Source organism: Pagrus major, chromosome 6 (assembly GCF_040436345.1).
Source record: "Pagrus major chromosome 6, Pma_NU_1.0".
In the NCBI taxonomy this organism is placed as follows: Eukaryota; Metazoa; Chordata; class Actinopteri; order Spariformes; family Sparidae; genus Pagrus; species Pagrus major.
Window position 1 is genome coordinate 24083111 of NC_133220.1, and position 21637 is coordinate 24104747.

Here is a 21637-nt window from a genome sequence, read left to right on the forward strand (position 1 = left end):
TTCTTCTACATGTCGAGATGTGTTGAATCCAGTGTTACATTTTACATGAAATACTTAAACTACAAAAAATAATGTTGTCCATTTTGATACCTTCCTAAAGATTAATATGAAATACAGTCAAACGAAAAAATGAATGTAACATATTAGTCATGGTGGTTTTTATCCAGTCTAATTTGTCATTTGGATTGAATAAGACTCAGTTATGATGGAGAACACAGCTTCAGCATCTTCATATATGTCAGAAATGGCTCCAGTGTTTAATATGATTGTTTCAATATGCTGATGAGTTGCAAAATGGTCTGCGAGGATTTGCATGTGTGAAAAAGACATATAAAACATCTTTGCTGCATTTCAACTTCCAAAGTGGACTTAACAAGAGAAGATGACTCGCTTGCTGTTCTTTCTTTAGGTATCACAAAAAATGGATCTTCGAAATACAAGAGGTAAGATCGAATCAAACAAGTGACAAGTTTAAAGTCAAGTTTTGATAAATCTAAAGAAATAAAGACATGATCTTCACTTTTGAAGTCACTGTTATGATAACACATATAACTTGAATAAGCAGATTCTACCCACGTGTGTACAAAGACTAACAAGGATATGTGACTGTGTGTGCTGGCTTTTACTGTGTATCAGAGGGACATCACTGCTGGACGGTCCCGCCACACCAGGGGATTGAGTGTCGACAACAGGAGGGCAGTGACCTCATCCAGCCAAGGAAGCTGCCACATCCCATCCTGGCTTCTCGCCAACACAGAGCCCTTCATCAAGAGCTGCTTTTCTGCCACAGACGGTGAGAAAACACTGAGATCTCTCTGCGCCTGCTGTCTGTCATGAGGTCACCTAGGCAGCAGGTACATGCTGATCCACAGACTCACAAATGCGATATTAGTCAGGGAACATCTACCAGAGTCATTCTCTGGATCCGCCGCAGTCAAAGAATCCTCTTACGCCTCCTCCGTCCAGCTGGCCACTGTTATGGTCTGTGATGAGCAGCATGTTTAGGTTGTGTTTAACATGATCAAATCAAAGGTACAACATCTCGCCAGAGATCACTGCTAATCTGGCTGCACAGCTAGGTCAACAACAATCTGTCTGAATGTAACGATCTCATTGCTCAAGATAACAACTAGTTTCTATTGAAATCAACCTGCCTACTGTGTATGTTCAGTCACACTTCTGTCTCAGCAACCTTTCCTGGGGACTAGGAACCTTCTGGAAGAACCATGTGCATTTCCACCACAGTGACAAGGGTCTAAATTAAGTAGGGTTGAACATTTCTGATTGGTTAAGAACTTGCAGCATTCAATCTCAGCCATTTTTAAAAATCTACAGCCACAAAACGAATTAATTTTTTGTTCATTGCGCTCAATATAGAGTTGAGAGAGAGAGGGAAACGATGATGCCTGTCTGTGCTTCATATTGCACCATCATTGTCATATAGTCACTTTTTTCTCACTTTTTCACACGTCAGCAGAATAATTTGCCTAATGTTTGTAGGTCTTCAGACCACAGTGGAAACACAGACAACAACGGGCTAAAGGAAGCTCCTTGAAAAGTAGTTCCTCGGATTAAACGTTGTGAGTGGAAAAGCAAAGAACCGTTCACAACATAGTTTGTAAACTATCTTGATAAACTGCACTCCAGTAAAGAAGTTTTATGGTATTTTTGGGGTTTTGTCTTCATCCAGTGATCCATCTAATTATCAGTACTTTTTCATGTTTCCTCAGAGGTCTACTGCCCAGAAGTAAGCCGGAGCTGCAGTGTGTGCTGGACCACAAAAGGAGAGAGCAGCACAAGCAGAGGGAGCTGGCACTCTGTCCTCCCTCTGACTTGGAGGTGAAGCTACGCACAAGGAAGCAGAAAATACAAGTTGTGAGTAGTTGAGAACAAAGATGCAAAATCTTATGATTAAAGAGGATGTCTTAACAAATGTTTCCTGTATTACAGTACGAGCTGGAGGAGAAGAAGAGGAGCGAGGGCCTGCAGAACGTACCAGAGTTTGTTCGTGTGAGAGGAACCCTGAAATGTATCCAAACATTTTCCTCATGACGACACAAGGGACCCAGCGCAAAGGGACAAAAACACTGTGAACAATGTCAGCTGAATTGACATTGATTGACAACTGCATATATTTCAGATTGCAATGATCAAATTGATTTATTTTGAGAGTAAGGTTAAAGCATAATGGATCATGTGAAATCAGATGGTAGTTTTGAGTTGTATCATTTCAGTGTAAAATGCTTTAAATAGGGAATAGGCTGATAATCAGGGCCAATATCAATGTCAATGTTTTTTCTAAATTTTCGTTTTTGCACCAAATGTGTATTGGTCTCCTTTATTACTAATAACCGGTATTGGCACTGAAAAAAACACATCAGTCAGTCTGTAACTTACGTATTTGCTTTACAGTCTGAGGGGGTAAAGACAACAAGGCCAAAAGTGTTTTTACACTAGAGTCACTCCTTAATATAATACTTGGATAAATTGTTGTATTTTCTAGTATTGTTAAGACATTTTATCCAGTGCCCTTGGTAAAACTTATGCTTTTTGTAGAGAATTTTGCAATCCATGTGCATTTGACTGTGACGTAACCTTTGAAAATAAGAGCATACAAGAACATAAGTGACAAGAATACATTTTAAATTTTAATAAAACATCCAGGGAGGCCGACCATGTACATAAAAACAAACACCGGGACTGAGTTTGTACTGAATCAGAATCTGCAAGTGACAACAGAGAGAAGATAGTCATGTCATTATTCACAAAAAAACGTAACAGCGGTCATAAACATGAGCTCGGACGTGGCAGCATTCCTCAGCTGTGAGTGCTCCAACACATTAACGCTGTACACATTTCACAGGTTTTGAGACACAGCTACTGACATCACAGGGTAAAGTTCAGGCTGGAGAGCTCAACATCAGAAAAAACAGGCAGTCATCGAATAATGATTCACGGACTTTGAAATGCTGTTTCTTGTTTAAAAAAGTGACTAAGTGCCTGCTGGAAGTCTTTATCAAGTTTCTCAATCTGAATCTGTGGTGCGCTGTGAACAAACATTCACAAAAATATCTTGACATCTCTGCACAGTAAATGTACTTTCTCTGTTGCAGGAATAAGAAGGCCTGCTGAATAAAACACATTCAACCATTTTCTCTTACACATTCTCTGCACCTCCAAAACACATGAAACCTTGTGTACCGTGGATCGTAAACAAATGTTTTACATTGAAAAAGCGAACATTTCTGGTCCAGTAATTCTGTCAATTATACTTTCCACCCCAACACGTTTATAAATACAAAGTCTACTCACAAGCAGCAACCACAGCCACCGTATTTCTGTATTTCGATATCAGTGTGCTGTGTTTGCTGCAGAATAAATTAACAATAAATAAAATACAAAAAAAAATTGCGTTCACAAAAAGTGTAGCTGTCATGGCAGGGTAAGAGTCTTCTGTCTGTGTTTCCCTGTGTTATCTACTACAGTAAAATAACCTTAATAACCTTTAAACATATGTCATATTGTTGGAAAACATATTTAGCAAGAGGTACAGCAGAGGAAGAAGCACAGACAGAGCAGAGAAGTAGGCCACCAACGTGGTAAATTGGCGGTGAGGAGAGTACTGACATAAGCAGGGATCCAAGTAACAAGGCAAAAGGAGTTTACAAGCCAAGAAGGACAGCAGGCTGAAGTTGGCTTCCCATTCAAGAGTAAAAGGGGTAATCGTTTTCAGCCAATTCTCTGGCATAATACTGCTTAAAATAGTGGATATTACAGTAAACACATTAATGTTGATTAAAACCACATTCCATTTGCAAGAAGAGAAGTGAGTCCAAATGATTTCATTACTTGTTCTCCATTCAGATCATATTAAACCAGTTTGAGACTACAAAACTATTGTACTCAGATCTGGTCTAAATTAATATGGTGTCAGTTTAAAGCCCCTTTATCAGATTTGTGAAACCTTTATTCTATTTGTAAAAACAAAAAAAAGTTGATGTCATGGTTTTCCCCTCCACACAGAACACATTAAAGCAGCTCTACATTAAAATATGGAGACTCAGCTTGACTTGAGCTAAACTTGGACTAGACAAACAGAGACTTGAAATTCCAGTTTGCAATTTGTGAAATGTTGACTCTCTTTGGTTAAAGGAGAAAAAAAAGGAAAATGTTGCTACTTTTCCTCCATCCAGACCCATTAGATCAAGTCGAGCTCAACAACCACTGTACCAAAATTGGTCAAATATATTCAAGGGAACATGGAGAAAAAAAGTATTGCACATCGTGGTTTTGGAGCTTGACCAGCTCTTTCGTGGTTTACACGAAGAAAAAAGCTGTGAAAATTCCCCTTTTATTGTTCTCGCAATTCGAAAAAAGGTTTTCCAAATCTGGTATGGGGTTTCCAACATGATTAAGGAAGTTGCTATGACGTTGGGGACCTGTTGCACAACTTGTAACTGCCTAACAATGGAGCCTTGGTCTAAAAATGTTAAAAGTTTCATAATTTGGATGATACGACTCGGAAGCTAACTTCAGCCTTGTAAAAAGGACAAAAATTAAGGAATACCATCCTTCCTTTGGCAACACTGTGAGGGTGGCACACTCCAGTCATACACGTAGGACAAACGCAACTTGACTTCCTCCTTACAGAGCCTGCCCTCCCGCTGCAGAGTCTGGTGTTTTTCTAATATATCCTCCAAGCTCTGCTTATGTGTCACCAAGTACTTGTTGTTGCAACCACGCGATTTATACTCTGTGTCAAAGCGTGGGTCATGTGTCCGCCGAACGTCCACTGGTGCCAGCCAGGCGCCCAGTGACACATCCTCACTCTGCCACGTCTTGAAGAAGCCTGCATTAAGATGCACGTAACGTACCAGGTCAGCTGAGAGGATGTAGCCCCCTCCCAGTGCGTAGGGCAGGTAGTAGTCACAAAGCTCCCAAGAGCTTTCCCTCCACTTCCCAGCTGTTTTCACACGCCCTCTCCCCGAGAAGAAGCCCCAGTACAACCTGTTGGGCTCTTTGCCCTTCAGTTCCTCCTTAAGGAGGTCCAAGCGAGCAAATGTGTCATCATCTGCTTTGAGGACAAACTTGAACTCTACATTCTGGTCCAGCCAGGAGTACATGTGCAGCAACTTTAGTGTTAAGTTCTCGTAAGAATCTCGCAAGTCAGGCAATAAAAGCAAGTCCTTGTGCCGCCCTTGCTCTGTGTTCAGGTTCTGAAGGTCCTCGTTGGGAAGCCCCTGAGTCCCCACCACGAACATGGCCAGAACATCGGAGTCCCGCTTGGCCAGCCAAGTGCTACGGATGATACTCCTCCGCTCTGTGTACTTAGGTCCAGTTGTGATGAGAACAACAAGGAATGCTGACAGGTCTTTGGATGCGGAGGCTGAATTATGCTGCTCTGGACGGGATTGTAAAGCAATGGCACGAGGGGCGAGGCCTGGAGGATCCTGGTGACCCTGTTTCAGTGTCTCTGAGGTACATTTGGCCAAGAAGACCAGAACTACTGCAAAGCTGCAAACAGTGCCAATGACCAGCGCTGTCTTGTGGCGGCACACTAGACGGAACAGATTCATGGTGCTGAGTCTGGGGTGAAAACACAAAAGACTGTTAGCTTTTTTTGTCATTCAAAACATCAGGTTGACCATCAAAATGTGCAGTCATACATTTCTACAGTTAATAATAGAAGCCTGAGCAAATAACAAATCTGCCTTTTGTTTCTCATCATTTTATGATGAGCCTGACTGAAGGTGCAGCTGGTAATCCCAAACACTAAATACTTGCTTCTGCTGGTTTTATGGCTGTGTTTACAGGCATTACAGATATAAACACTCATATATGAGCATGCAAAAAGATGCCCAGTGTGTTGAGTCAGTCTGAGTGTACTATCAAATGGCATGAATTACCATAGCTCCTTAAATTCTTGTGTTTGAATGTATAGTAGTGAAGCTTCTGCATTTGGATCACAGATATTGCCTTGAATAAAAGCAGATATCAAGTTAGCTAGCCATGCAAACTCGCCTCTGCTGCTCACCCATGATTTTTAGCAGCTCCTGCTTGCTAAACTTAGTAGTACACTGTATATATGTGTCATAGCAATGTTGTTCACAGCAATAAATGAAAGAGTACCTGTTAGTTACCTTCGCTTATTGAAAGGTACCTGTCCAGTAAATGTCAGAGCCAGAGCGGGCCACGGACAGCAGCTTTGCAGAGCTAACGCTAGCTACCGAGATAAGACCCTCTGCGCACTTGGTAAGCCCACTCCACTGAATGCAAACACACACAAGTTGCTCATATTGGTCTAAACACGAGATGGAAATTAGCAGGCTTAGGTCGGTCAGGCAGGTTATAATAAGCTGGTTGTATTGTTCGCTGGTTGCGTTGAGCCAGGTACCGATGTATTCATTTTGTGTCCCGTACTGTGAACAAATATCAATTGAGTGTGTGGCTCTGACGAACAGGAAGCGGAAGTGAAGCCCCTCGAAAAAAGGGGATTCAAGTAACACAAAATAAATGGACAAAGATTTAGTTTCTATGAGTTAAAAACAACGTAGCAATGCAAACCTTAGTTAAATATGACGTACGATTAGAAAAAATATTTGAAAAAGGAGAGTGAGGAGCAGTTTGAGGACAGCTGCTGAGTGGAGCATGCGCACTGGCGCCTACATTCATGGTGATGTCAAGTTTGGAGAGAGAGCCAGAACAAGACCGGATGTTGTGGACCAATACTTCAAAATAAAAGCAGAGAAGCAGCCTTTTAGAAAACTAACTGCAGACACCACTGAATGATCATGGCAATAGTATGAATATTAAAGGAGTTAAAGGAGGATCGTCTTTCTCTTTCACAATCACATGTTGCTACTTTATCATGAGGGTGACACTGGTCAATATAGTACAGAATTGTATATTTAGAGTACATGCGTTATGGAATATTGTAGATTGAAGATGAAACTGACAGAATGGACAGGACTGAGAGAAAAATGCATAATAACAAATCCGTTTGCTACTTCAGCACCACAGACAGTGTCAGGGATTTATCAATACACAGCATAGGCTACTGATATTTTAGAGCCATGGTCTGTGGCACAGATTTGCAGAAAAATGAAGGATCAATGAGACAGGTGGAATAGACTAATATATCCAACTGAATAACTTTAACTGTCCCCGCACTCTCTCTGTTGCTCAGGGATGGAGTGGATGGTGTGACAGGTTAACAAGGGGGGTGCATGTTGGTCATTTCACTAATAAGGGGGTTCCAACCCTACCAAGTTGTTTGATAAATGATTTGTGTGACAGTATCTTTGTACAGAAGGCCTTTTCGCTGCCAAATGAATCAACCATGAATGGATGATTTAAGTGTATTGATTAACACATCAGAATTTCATTCATTAATGGACACATCAAATGAACAATCTAGTGTTACTGATGTTGGGTGATTTCCAAACACCATTAATACAAATAGTGGGTATTTCTCAAAACTGTTATATGTAGCCAAACACTTTTAATAGAGTGTCTTTCAGCAATATGTATGTTATCTTACATTGGCGCATGTATTTTTGAAAGAGATTGGTTCAGCGGGATTTTATTTTGAAATGCGTAACCGGAAGCTCAGTCTGTCATTGCGGACATGACACTTACGGGTTGCATTAGCTAGAAAAATAATGGCCTCATCGTAGCAAACCAGCAGTATGTCGTCCGTATTTAACTTAATATTGAAGAAGTCACTATACCTGATCATGTAAGCTCTTAGGTTCATATATTAGTCCGTTACAGTGTAGCTTTGTAACGATACTTCACCGGGCAGCTCGGCTAGCTAACTGACGTCAACGTTGTACGAGGACAGTGGCAGCAATGACGGTTAGGATGTCCAGACGACATCCTCGGACATGTCCAGGCTTCCTCGCCTTTTTTCTGCTAATTTTGTGTGTGCAGTTGGTGAAAACATCCTCTGAACACGACCCCTACAAAATCCTGGGTGTCAGCAGGAGCGCGAGTCAATCAGAAATCAAAAAGGCATACAAGAACCTTGCCAAAGAATGGTGAGTGACTGACATCAAGTCCCTTAGGCCATCACATGTAGGCTGTACCAACCCCCTATTCAGTCAGCAGGGTACATTAACACCTGAGCCAGTGCTTGTTATTTAATATAAAACGTTAACTGAGAACAATTTAACCCTGTATGACCCAGTGGTCTACATTTATGATGTCCTGTGTTGACTTTTTTTTAGGCATCCAGACAAGAACAAGGACCCTAAAGCTGAGGAAATGTTCATCAAGGTTTCTAAGTCATACGAGGTGGGTGAACATGTGTCACAACATATCATGCAATTAAAGCTTGCAGTCAAATGTAGTTTCATACTAGCTTTAGCTGACACCTCTGACAGACAGTATGTTCTCTATGTGGCTCGCTCAGTGTGTTTCACTTTCAGTATCGTGGTCTCTCTGCAGTTATTATAACATTAATGATCCTCTCACAGATTCTGTCTAATGAGGAGCGAAGGTCCAACTTCGACCGCTACGGGCAGATGGATGAAAACCAGCCCTTCGGCCAGTCCCAGCATCACGGTTTCCGTGGCTTTCACAACAGCTTCTACTTTGATGAGTCCTTCTTCCATTTCCCCAGGTACTGCATGTTCAGATTTGTTTAGTCTATCATTTATACCTAAGTATGTGTCACTGTCAAAGTGAAAGTACCAGCATTCTTTCAAACAAACCCTGTGTGATAGGGGAACAGGATAGGGTCTCCTCTCCTGTCTCTTCTGTGTTCATAATAGGGTTGTTCTGATACTGATACCAGCAGAGGAAATGCCTTCGATACTGGCTAAAATGCTGGAATCAGTATTGGCAATTACACGAATCAATGCACCGATCCAATACCACCTAATTAATATTTTTTAGAAACAAGACCCCTTTATCTATTTCTATTTCTATTTCTATTTAAAGTACCTCCTCCCGAATACCCAGTCTGCTCTGATTGGTCAGCTCGCACATGCCTGTGCCAAACAACAGAGAAGCTGTGCTTGATCAGTTCTTACATGCCAAACTAGCTGCTAGGCATAAATAATGCAAAAGTGTGACGTAGTGTGATGTCATGGAGTTAACAGCGGGACTACTGATGAGGCGTTTCAGGGGCTGTGTTTTATGTGGGAGAGAGGAACTACTGTTGGTGCAGGCGTTGACCTATTTAACCTTTAACATTATTTACATGCACAAGAAAAAAAGCAAATTAAAAACATCAAATTGAGCTCCGTGAACCTAAGTGGAGGATTCGTGTTTTAGTGTTTCCAAGTTGACAATTACAAATGGAGGAAATGTTAGTTGCAGACTTGATGTGCTTAGATGTCAGCCAAACGTCCCTATACTTTGTTTTCACATTATAATTGCTAAAAGGAGAGAAATCACTGCGATCTTTAATCTGCAAAAGATCAACAAACCAAGGGGCCTTGTTAGTTGAACTGCTCTTTTTGATGCGTTGTTTCAGAGAGGGATCCAGAAAGATTTCGAATGAGTGAACAAATTAGAGTTACAGAAAGTTTTCTCTCAGGTCGCGTCCTGGCAGCACCCTGAAGGCTTTGTCTAAAAAAAGACTCACTGACTTCCTTCCGACCCTCTTCCAGGTCCAGAGACTTTGCAGACAGCAAGTACCTGCTTCACCACGCACAGTTTAATAGCGATGTCCTTCCAGACAGCCACAAGAGGCCGTATCTAATCAAAGTGACCTCTGAGTGGTGCTTTGCATGCATCCACATTGAGCCTGTGTGGAAGGAGACAGTGCAGGAGCTGGAGCCACTGGGTAAGTCTGCTGTCACCAGACTCCCATCACTCTGCCACCCCCATACGCTCTGAGGATCAGGGTCGGTTTTCCTAAAGGCATCATAACATAAGGAGGATGTTTACTCAGTTCCAGGCCATTAGGACAAATGTAATTCTAAGTGTTAAGATGCCTTACAGAGAGCGAGCCATTTCTTTAATTATTCATCAGGGCTTTTTTGTTCTTCGTGGTTTCTTGGAACAAAGAGTAAATGTAGCCCCATGTAACAATCATCTGGCACAAGTTGTTGAGTTGTATCTGCTAATTACAAATATAGTTCCCAGTGCTCGATAGAGTTAGTCTGGGTATTAAGCAGCAAAGTCCTCTGCAATGTGAGGTAGTCGCTGACTTTGTCTGCCATTTGCTGCTGAGCAGGTATCTTACAGTGTGTATAGAGCTTCAGAGCTGACACTGAGACACTAAAAACAGATGTATGCATCTTTCATGAACCCTTTCTATTAGGCAGTCCCTTACTAATTTCAGAAACTGGAGTAAAAGTCCTTCAGCTTTGAGTGGTTCTTCTTTGAGACTTTCATCATCTCTTTGACTGGAGCTGCACGGTGCTTGTTTGGTAGAAGAGAGAAGTCACTTAAAATAGGATTCATGTTTGTATTGTTTTACTGCTCAGTTTTAATCTGTGGGTCCATTCTTTTCACAACATTCTTTGCGATTGTCATTTTCTGTCACAGTCACCTTCGGTTCATTTGCATCAAAAATAACTGAAAGTGTTTCTGTGTTTGCATGTTTTATTGTCCAAAATCTCTTGAAAAGCACAACAGAACATTTGTTTTATGTGATATTTTACCAGTCATTGCAACAACACTGGTGTTTTGCTCGATTGTATCAGGTACAGTCTGTTTTTTTACTACACCACCAGGTGTTGGAATTGGTATCGTGGACCTGGGTTATGAGCGTCGCCTGGCTAACCAGCTGGGAGCCCACCGCGCTCCCTCCATCATCGGGCTGGTGAACGGCAGGGTGACCTTCTTCCATCAGGCTGTGGTACGGGAGCACCTACGACAGTTCATCGAAAACCTGCTGCCCCAGAGACTGGTGGAAAAGGTAAATGCAACAGAAATAAATATATTACTACTACATGTGTGTATCATCAGATTTTTAATGGAAATTTTAGATACAATTCGGGCTGTGCGATATGACTGAAATCTCTTATGCCGATAGGTCATTCCACATCCAGATAATGATAAATATCATGAAATAATACATATCTTTTAAATTTAATGAATAAATAACCACATGGAATAGACTAATATTAAATTAGCGAGAATATGTTTTTGAACTAATTGTTCATCGTTTCTCCAGATCACCGATGACAACTACCTGGCTTTCCTGGAGAACTGGCATGCGGAAAATAAGCCCAGCGTTGTCTTGTTTGACCAAGTCCCTGTTGTTCCCTTACTGTACAAAGTAAGTAACATATTTATAAACACACTAGATTACTAGATGGTAAAGTGGAGAATGTTACAGAGAGAGTTGATCAGTCTGGCTTTTTAAGATGGTTAGTATTCTGAGATCTGGTGCAGTTTCCACCAATACACCAATAGAGAGCAGATAGATTAGACCCTAGCAGCAACTACAGACACATCTGTGTGAGCAGCTGTTTCTACTTGAACTGATTTTATTTTGTAAAAATTTTTTTACTAATGAATTAATACTTTCTTCTTTGTTAAATAGATTTTTACCTGTGACATGTAGTCAAATGCACAGGGACGCACATGGGAGCACATTTCAACTAATCATATTTCTTAGTTATAACTATCTCTTGTATACAGTTATGAGTTTATATAATAGCAGCTGGTCTACCCTGAAGTCTCTCTCTCTCTCTTTTTTTTTTTTTTTATACCTTCTTCTCTTATTCATTTTAATGTATTTATTTTCGAGGCTCTCATCTTCCCACTCCCACTCTCCAGTTAACAGCGTTCGCCTTCAGAGACTATGTGCGCTTTGGCTACGTCGACCAGGGTGACACACACAACACTCGGCTACTGCGGCAGTTCAACATAAACACATACGCCCCCACCATGCTGCTGTTTAAGGAGGATACAGAGAAGCCTGTTGACATCATCCAGGTACAGCCAGCACAGCTTGCAGCCTACACCATTGCTTCCTTGATTTGATAGTGATAAAACATGTTATGTCAGAAAATAGCGGCTAGATTCTAAAAGTAATGTTTTTTAGCCTAAAGGTGAAGCTCATGTTTGGTATTTCTGTCTGACAAAAACAAAGAAGTGACAAAGTAATTTGCACATGCTCTGTTTTCTTGCTTTACGCTCTTCACACACTCTGCCCTTTTTCCTTTCAGGCCAGAGGGATGAAGCGACAGATCATGGAGGAGTTTGTGTCCAACAACAAGTTCCTGCAGGTGCCACGGCTGGTCAACCAGCAACTTTTTGATGAGCTGTGTCCTGTCAAGCAGTTCCACCGGCGGAGGAAGTAAGACATTTTCTGAGGAAATGGTCCTGCACTTAATATCTCATTTTATTCAGCCTCTTGTGGAATAAGTCTAACGGGAGTTGAATTAGACATTTGACATCGTGTGACAACTGTAAGAAACTAAAGTCGTTGTCACTGTGAACTGAAATGTAATGTGCCGCTATAGCAGATGAATTGACTGTGAATGGTTTGCAGGTACTGTGTGCTGCTGATCACAGGGGAGGACCAAGCCTTCCTCCCAGGCAACAAGGCCTTCCTGGACTTTGCGTCAGTTAACAAAAAAGAGGTGCTGCGGTTTGCGTACGTCTACCAGCGTCAGCAGCAGCCTCTCTGTCTGGCACTGCTCCATAATCAGGCAGCAGTCTCACCTCAGGTCAGTGGCAGAAACACATGCATCCATACACAATCTCACTAACATGCTCCCACAATCAAATGCATGATAGAAATTAAGCCATCTGAAGAAAACAATGAGTATAATTTTTAGAGGACAGTGTGCACCTGCTGGCAAATCTTTTATATCCAGAAATATACAAAATTTGATATGTGTCAGATTACTGATATGTGCATTCTGAGACTCAGCTTACATTGCTATTTAACACCACTTCCAGGTGGTGATTCTTGAGAGGCGGAGCCAGGCCGGGAAGGTCCTGTACCGCTCTGTGAGCGGTGGCTGGAACGGCAGTGAAGAAGATAAGTACAGGCTTCACGAACAGCTGGAGCTCCTTCAGAAAGACCCCACCTATCTGAGCTCGGACACCACCCTGCCAGAACTCAACAACGAGATGGCCCCCGTAAGACGATGCAGACGCATACTCACCTTAGTCTTGAGACCACCGAGCTGGGGGCTGCACTGATTGATGGGAAATCTAAACTGAACTGGAAATTTCTTTTGGATTAATGTTGTTGTTTTCTGTTCTGTCAGATGTTTCTTATCCAGTGGATGAATGCTGCCTATGATTACATCCTTCAAATATATGATGACCTTCTCTACTCAAACTGGTAAGACAACACTCACCCAGATGTCTGCAGCATTTAGTGCAAAAAAGAGACAAGGTACAGTAGAGTACTTTTGCTGATATATCTGAAATGTTCAGAAGCTGAATCATGCTGCTGCATTAAGATGTTGCCAGAATTACCTGGTGGGGGATCTGCTGTTTTAGTGTGCCCCATTATAGCCATAATGCACCCCCTTCTAATAAAAGTGGAGGCTACATGGAGACAGCAAGGAGCGTTATTGGTTAGTAATGGCTGCTGTGTGTTTCTCCTACATGCTTCAATAACAACACGTTTTTCTCCTCAAGGCGAGAGATGATGCCCATCCTGTCGCTGATCTTCTCTGCTCTCTTCATCCTTTTTGGCACCGTCATCATTCAGGCCTTCAGGTGAGAGAGGCACAACACTGAGTCAGTCTTAAGACAATTTATTTATGTGCCCAAACATCTGAAATCACTTAAATTTCTCATACTAATTTATTGGTTCCACCGGGCACGGCTGTGTCGCGGTTTCGTTTCCATCCTTGACCCAGCCTCATACCCCACTAATAGCGTTTTAGGAGAGACACATTTTGCCTGCTCAATTTTATTTACTTGATTGGATTTTGTTGATTTTTACTTGATTTTTGCGCTTCTACCACATGTAAGCAGGCTAAGTAGTTGAATGATTTCATGCTCATGCCCAATGCTCCATGCTATACCTGTGTCTTGACTTCCTGCCCGAAAATAGACTAGGCGCGTATTTTAAGTGGGGCAGAACAGAGATACGATTCTGGGGCGCATCTGAAAATGCACTGGGACGCATGTAGTTGAGTCACAAGCATTGTCTACGATCAGCTCCAGCGACTGCAACTCATCTGGAACACGATGCAGACGTTCCTGATGGAATCACGCTGTTAATGACACTGAATATATCGACTGTACAGTGGAAATTTATAATTATTATTTAAAATTTATTCATCTTTTTGTCTCCTACTCAGTTCTTCTTGGTTTTGACTCCAGTTCAATCAAATACAGGCTTGATAGCTTTGCCCCAAAGGAGTTAAAGCAATGTGTGTCCACACTGATGATTTCCCCTCTGTGGTGTATTTTCAGTGAGCCAGGTGAGACCAAACCCAGGAAACCAAAACCAAAGGAGCAACCACAAGCTGAGGAAGATGCATCAAGTCGAGCTAGTACCTCAAGGTAATGTGGTGAAAGGAGGTGAACACGAGATGAATGCATAACACTTTAACCAAAGGTCACAACAGATTTATGTGGGGAGCATACGTTACTCACAATATGATGCACCACAGCAGAAAAGTGGACAATAAGGACACCAAAGAACTTTGTTTGTAATTCTCACTCATGCTGCCTGAATAATGGTTTTTAAAACTTATTTTGCAGTTGAGTGGCTGTTTATCTAGCTGACAGGACCATGGGGGGTTTGTCTTAAGCACGTCCTTGAGTTGTGAAAAGAGCTCCTGCAGCCCCACAAGGAATTTCCTCATTAATAATTAGACATGACTCAGGAGAACAGTGTTAATGAATTCATGTTTTCACACACCATTTCTGACCAAACTGCTATAAGAAGAAAGTAAAGGTGTGTGTCAGTGGTTTGCCAGAAAACTGTAATTTTTTTGTCTACAACCGGCTGATGCAGAGTGCTTTGCTGTCATGATAGAATTTTAAACATCTTTACTTTACTTTTGCTCTATCAACTATCCAATATTTCAAACTTAAGGTGACCGTAAAGCTAGTTGGAGGTTGGCTCTTAAAGCATCACTGTTTGTGGACATTGTTGTGGATTTTCCACAGTCAATACATCAATTAAATTCCTTCATAGATACAATTTCATTGCCCGTTTGTTGTCAACACATTGTCTTTTTGTTACCAGCAATCTGGATTTTGAGATATACGGAGGTGGACATGTGAGAACATTTGGCAGCTGTGTGCATACACCTCACAAGGCTTATGTGAGGCTTATTAATTATAGCACACTGCAATAATTATCATGCTCATAAAAGCTAGCTTTAGACAGATTTCTCCACAAAGGAAAGTGCCTCAAGCTAGTAGTAAAGTATTTGAAAATGTTTCATGCTTCCACTGAGGTGCTTAAAGGATCTGTTGAGAGAGTTAATGGTGACTGTAAAACTGTTTAAAAAAAAAAAAAAAAGGGGACAAACTCTATAATCCATAGAAATATAATTCCCTCTTATCTGTCCATGCAGCCGTCCTCCTAAGAAGGACTTTGTGGAGGTGACAGAGCTGACAGACATCACGTACACCAGCAACCTGGTCAAGCTCAGGCCGGGCCACATCAACGTGGTCCTGGTGCTCACCAACGCTTCCAAGACCGCTTTGCTCAGGAAATATGCCAAGGAGGTTTTTTCTTTCTCTGGGTAAGTCTCCACACTGCAGGAACATTTATTTAGTTTCCATTATTCTTTGTTTCTAGTGTTTTATTTGCACATATCAATAAAAAAGTCTAAATTTGCCTTGAGACTGGTGGAGCTGGATTTTTCTTTAATTTACACTTTATCCCCTAATTAATCCCAAACCCTTCTGCCCCTACAGCACTCAGACGCTCCACTTCTCCTTCCTCAACGCTGATAAGCACCGTCACTGGATGCCATCCCTCCTTCGCTCAGCCTCTGATGTCATGCAGAGCGAGGGCCACTCAGACGAGGATGAGGAGTCCTCGGACTACACTGGCCACGTCCTGGCCCTCAATGGCCACAAGAAATACTTTTGCCTCTTTAGACCCGTCTTCACAGGGGACGATCCCAACGACTCCTCATCCGAAACCTCGTTCTCCTCCGACAGCAGGAGAAAGTCCCGGTCCAGGTCCAGATCCACCTCCCACTCCCGATCCAGGTCCCACTCCAGGGAGGATGGGGCCGTACCCAGGAGAGGCTCTAGCAGGGCCACCAGCATAGAAGTCCACCACAAGCTTGACAGGCTGGGACTGTGGATGGAGAGGCTAATGGAGGGTACCCTACCCAGATTACGGGTCCCTGCGTGGCCTGCACTTGAAGAAACCATTAACAACTCCTCCACAGAGAGCTGAGGTCAAAGTAAGAAAGGTACAAATAGTTGCAGTTCTGCATCCTGCTTAAGTTCTCTAGCAAGAAAAATGCAAAACAGTTTTCAAATTATTATTTAAGATCTCTTTCATACTGGTAGGTTGCCACACTGAACTGTTGCAGCCTGTTTGCAGAATGTTTCGTTTTATCTGATAGTGTGGAGCAGGTGCAAGTTGATGGATTAGAGTAGTTTGCTACCATAAACCTTTAATGTACACATTGAGGCCAGGTCTGAGCTGTGAGACACTTCATGTATTCAGTAGAGAGACAGAAGGAGGAAAAAGGGAGATGGATCTATCAGAAAACATCAAAGGCAGATGGAGTTTCTCCTGATATGTTCTTAAAAATGTTAGTCTGAGCTATAGCACATACATACAGTCAGTCTTCACACACACAGAGGTTGTGTGCGGCTTTAGCTAGCTACAGCACCTTATAAAGGAGAGTTATGATAGCATGCAAAGTGACTTTTCATATCGCTCTATTTTGCTGCTTGACTTTTATTTTTTTTACTGCCCCTGTATATTACCCACAGGCAGCCAATAAGCATTATGGTGCAAACATTAAGAAGCAAGCTGTGTGTGTGTGTTACAGATTAACTATAGTTCTTTGTGTTATTTCCCTCTCCTTTTAACTCTTGTCTCTGTTCATGCATATGTGAAGTCATACAGCATGGAATAAATGCTTTTTTTTCTCTTTTCTTTTTTTTTTCTCTACTTGCTCTAAGTCCTTTGAACCACCAAGAGCCTCTTAAATTTTCTTTGCACCTGAACACATCTTGACATCTGACAGGCCTATATCATGAGTTTTACGTTTAGCATCATGTCGCTCAGATGGAGATTTCTGCTGTAAACGATCAGATCTCCACATGGGTTAATACACATAAAAGCTTGGAAACTGAGCGAGGTGCACTGAATTTAAAGATAAATTATTGGTTTAGATTTTTTCTTCTTTTTTTTTTACTTTTAGAGCTGAACTATATAATTGACCTCAGTTTGCTTTTAGAGATTTGACACAACCATTTAAAATCCAGGCATAAAGCCATAGATAAATTTACAGCTTTGTAAAGAGCAATAATCAACTCCTTCACGTAAAATCATCTGCAGTTCACTATGTTTTTAGGTAATGGTTGATGATTGGAAAGGATTCTTCCTGGTGTTTTTCTGCTCAGACCAAGTTGCCATGTCTTGCTGCTGTTAAGTGAGCATTGAATACGCTACAAGCCAAGTCTGAATTCTGATCATGTTCGATATCATTTCGGGTGAGTTTTACCCAAAACCTGCCTTTTTTGTCTGATTTTGCTTACCTTTTTAGGTTCTTGTCACTTGTCTGAATCAGGGAGAAACGATGAATCATACTATATTATACTCGCCCTTTTAAAGCCTGTGCCCTTAAACCACTGTAAACGTTACTGCATGGACTAAGTAGAGCTAAAATCACTAATACATGTTTAGTGAATTTGCACTGGCAACTTAAATGTTTCACCCCCTCCATCTCCTTCTTTTACTAATGGAATAATTTGCTGCTCACCAAATAACAATTGCAGTACACTGTAACTTGTAACCTTATTTTTTCTTGTCTGTCCATGAACTTCATTTATGTCCATATCCAACTGTGAGAAATGAAGTGTAACTTATTAAAAAGAAACTCCTTTTAAGACAGTTTATTTATTAAAATGTGCGGATAAGTTTGACCTGCTTTTATATTTGTCATTTCCATTCATTCTTCTTTAAACTAAGAAGCATTTTTATCTAATACAGTACAGTATTCAGTATGTTAATGGATCAGTTATTAAGGCACAATGAACTCCTCAGCAACTCCTCAACAATCTGGCATTTAACCGATTACACATACATGGATTAAATTTAAATATGTCACAGTGTTTACAATCATTACATAATACAAGAACAAATATTTACCATAAATAGAACGACTGCTTAACATGTATACACATTTTCAGCAGCATTATTCACAGTACATGTCATGGCAGTTCAAAGAACCAAACATGTGTGTGTCTTGTACTACAGTACAGACTCAGTACTCATTAGGAATGTCAAACACTTTCTTCATCGACAGGTCTTCAGGGCCGAAGGAGCCCGGCAGCAGTTCGTCCACGGTCATCTTCACGTACGAGCCGTCTGGCTTTGACAGGTACACGTCCCAATTTGGCCCAAACTGTGACAAAAAATAAGAGGTTATAGAAAGTAGTTAAACCCTCTTGCAAAGCAGCCCTTCTGAATGTTTTTGTATGTGGTCCTGGCAACAAATCATTAATAGGAAACTAGAATCTGTTATTTGTTAGCCATGCTAGTGCAAGGCAGTGCAAATACAGTATGGTTTACACCCAGTCGCTCAGGTGAAAACAAACATTTTCATTGTCCTATAAGGACACCTCGAGAAATGATCAAGGACTGGAAACTAAAGCATTATTACCTCTCTCATGAACTGCCTGCAGCCACCACAGGGGGAGATGAACTGGTCATCCAGGTCACTGTGAGGAACATATGAGGATAAATGAAACGACAGGTCTGTTTGCTCAACTAGGCAAACAGTCACTTGCTTATGTAACTGATGTTTACATATGCCGATTTCTGTTTTTGATTATAAGTCGGGTCTAGATGCTACATAAATACAGTGAAAGTTAAAAACGCTCATCCCACAAAGAAATGCACACAATCTGTATTCAGAAATGTTGCCTTTATACCAGTCATCAGGACTTCCGTAAGGTTGTGATGTCACAACTCCCTCAGCCACAGCGAGGTTGCAAAACAGCGGCTGAGCTGATGTGGAAATACAGTGGGACAGTGACTGTTCAGGCCTGTGAGAGATGACCAATCAGAGCGGACTGGGCTTTTTTAGGAGGGTGGCCTTATAGAGACTAAAAATCTAAAAAAGTGTTCTGAGGGTGAATATATTTGCTGCAGTATGGACAAATAATGTGTTGTTAGAACATTAAAGCATGTAAATATTCTGTAGTTGTATGACCCTGAATATTATCATGATGGGACCTTTAAGGTTGAACACAATGATCTTGTAGCATTAAACAATCAAACTGCAGGTTCCTCTAGTTCTGTCAAACTTTCCACACTTCCTCCTAATAACTACTTCTACTATAAATCTTCACATGTTTAGTCCCGTTGCTACAGTTTTTCACAAGCCATGAAAAAAAACCTGCTCATTTGGGTCCATTATGTTTGTTCCTGCTTGACAGAGAATTTTAACTGCTTCACCTGTTGGTCAACTTTTGACTGGCTGTTAAATTCTTACTTAAGACAGACTTGAGAAGTGAAATTGACTCAGCTTGGTAAGTTTTCCTGACGTACGAGGAATACGTGCAACACGAGAAGTGAGTCATGCTTTGGTGAGACAGGAATGATGACTGTGGTCTTGTTCAAGGGCGGGATGGATGCTGGCGTTTCACAGGAAATACAGTTAACTTTCCATATTACAGTCTTAATTGTGTAGAAGTAGACATTACCTGGCAATTGCAATAGCCTTGAAACGCCTGTAGCCTTCTGACACTGCCTTCGAGATGGCATTCCTTTCTGCACACACACCGAGGTTGTAGCATGCATTTTCCACATTGCAGCCTGGAGGGGACACGAGTTTAGTGAATTTGAAACAAACGTGGACACATCTCCAACCCAGTAGCACAGATAATCTATTCGATTATCACAGTTTTATGGGAGACTGCCAAGATGATTGTCACCTATCTGACTAAATATCAAATACAGTCACAATCTCCCCGTCTCTTCCTGAGTTATTGTGTTGAATAATGGCCAGAAAAGTTGTTTTTTTCAGAATATTATGATGTCACAGTGCAGTTTAACTTTGACCTTTTGGAGGTAAAATCTCATCACTTGTTCAGTTTATCCTACTGGACATTTGTGTGAAATATTGTCGCAATTAAATCACAGTTTTCTCACAGCAGCCTTGACGTTTGACCCTAATCATTTCAACCTTGAGTCCAAGTGGACATCACAGACACAGAGGCGGAAAAAGTAACAAAATGGAGCCCTTCTCATCATCAGAGGGGCTGTCTGTTTACCTCTTCCGCCTGGTCAAATAGTTACTCAGTGGGTCTTTGCACTCCCAGTTGTTTGCCAGCCATTTGACCTCCCAGACATTACTGCTGAAGGACACACGTGACATCCCTAAGCTTTGGACAGGAGAATGTTGCCTTTGCTTTTCTGTTGACAATGATTTGACATCCCTGTCCGTGTATACAGCACTGTTGACGCAAGTGACGCAATTACAAAAGGTCACCAGAACTCATGGGAAAGTTAAAATTTGTCGATCCTGAGAAATGTGGTTTTATTTCTCAGCCAAGTGGAATGATTAAGACCTATTCTGGTGAGGATTTAACGGTGGGCTGCTGTAGAGAGATATGTTAATTTAAACTTTCCTCACCGAGTCCACTCGTTTGAACTTTCTGTTGTCAGGTAATCATTAACATACTGTAAAATGAAACTCCAATCAATGTAATGATCAATTTTTGTGTACTTTAAACAAACTGCTGTTACTTCTGCCACATTTCAAATGATCTGCAACTACAACAAAGCCGCAACAAAAGACTTGACTAGAACACAAGTTGCATAACGCTGTGGCTCTGACGTCTTCCCTGACTACATTAAGCAATACAATACTTTCTTTTACAATCTTTCGTCTTTAAGTCTCCTTACTGACAATAGCAAACAACTTTGCAGATTATTTGTAGTAAAACCCTTAAAAAAACATTTCTGTGTTAATACATAAATAGATTTACATACATACATTTTCATTTATGCTTCCCCCGTATTTTACCTGTAAACACGCAGTTTTCGGGGGTCAGGAGAGCAGCCCCCACCCTGAATTTGCTGTAAGGACAGTAGGCTTGCTTCTTCGCCTCCTGAGACTGGTGGATGAGATTCTTGACTGTTTCCTGGGACAAGTGCCTGCTGCCGTGGTCCTTAATATGCATCACCTCCCTGTTAAACTTGACTTGGTCCATACTTGCTCCTGGGGTTTCTTGAGGCTGTTTTTGATTCAGTGAATGAGTCTTTTGTTGCACAGCTTTAAATGTGAATGGGACGGCGTGAAGGGGGAGAGGGAGCAGTCACAGCCAATCACTCGGGAGGATACCAACATGCTGTCATGATGCAATGAGAAGCAGTGTTGTTGTTGCACTGCCTCATTTTGTGTAGACACACTGGGAAGTCCAGTCTGTTTGCTGTGACACGCCTGTTAAACTAAACTAGTCAACTATTGTGCCTTAGGCTGCGATAGATGATTAATAACAGAGGAGACAGTTTGCGAAAATATGTGTTTTTATTGTTAAGTCC

At 41.4% G+C, this 21637-nt stretch overlaps 4 protein-coding genes across 4 annotated transcripts; 2 read left to right on the forward strand and 2 right to left on the reverse strand.

Annotated features, from left to right (window-relative positions):
* The first annotated feature begins 421 nt into the window (after window positions 1-421).
* LOC140997954 (protein FAM107B) lies at window positions 422-2052 on the forward strand. The gene is made up of 4 exons (XM_073468052.1): window positions 422-443; window positions 637-793; window positions 1731-1875; window positions 1951-2052. Exons 1-4 carry the CDS (start codon window positions 422-424, stop codon window positions 2050-2052), a joined length of 426 nt encoding a protein of 141 aa, XP_073324153.1.
* Window positions 2053-2622: 570 nt separating this feature from the next.
* Window positions 2623-6446, reverse strand: b3galt6 (UDP-Gal:betaGal beta 1,3-galactosyltransferase polypeptide 6). Its single transcript, XM_073467487.1, has 2 exons — window positions 6141-6446; window positions 2623-5586 (listed from the first exon to the last, which is right to left on the reverse strand). Exon 2 carries the CDS (start codon window positions 5574-5576, stop codon window positions 4557-4559), a length of 1020 nt encoding a protein of 339 aa, XP_073323588.1. The 5' UTR covers window positions 5577-5586; window positions 6141-6446; the 3' UTR covers window positions 2623-4556.
* A 1167-nt stretch (window positions 6447-7613) lies between these two features.
* LOC140997540 (dnaJ homolog subfamily C member 16-like) lies at window positions 7614-18016 on the forward strand. Its single transcript, XM_073467485.1, has 15 exons — window positions 7614-8039; window positions 8229-8295; window positions 8478-8623; window positions 9618-9793; window positions 10689-10873; window positions 11132-11236; window positions 11740-11898; window positions 12132-12262; window positions 12458-12635; window positions 12871-13053; window positions 13185-13261; window positions 13564-13644; window positions 14350-14439; window positions 15465-15635; window positions 15811-18016. Exons 1-15 carry the CDS (start codon window positions 7852-7854, stop codon window positions 16301-16303), a joined length of 2430 nt encoding a protein of 809 aa, XP_073323586.1. The 5' UTR covers window positions 7614-7851; the 3' UTR covers window positions 16304-18016.
* On the reverse strand, window positions 17965-21382 carry cdab (cytidine deaminase b). Its single transcript, XM_073467488.1, has 4 exons — window positions 21120-21382; window positions 19795-19906; window positions 18750-18807; window positions 17965-18491 (listed from the first exon to the last, which is right to left on the reverse strand). Exons 1-4 carry the CDS (start codon window positions 21304-21306, stop codon window positions 18351-18353), a joined length of 498 nt encoding a protein of 165 aa, XP_073323589.1. The 5' UTR covers window positions 21307-21382; the 3' UTR covers window positions 17965-18350.
* Between the last annotated feature and the right edge of the window lie 255 nt (window positions 21383-21637).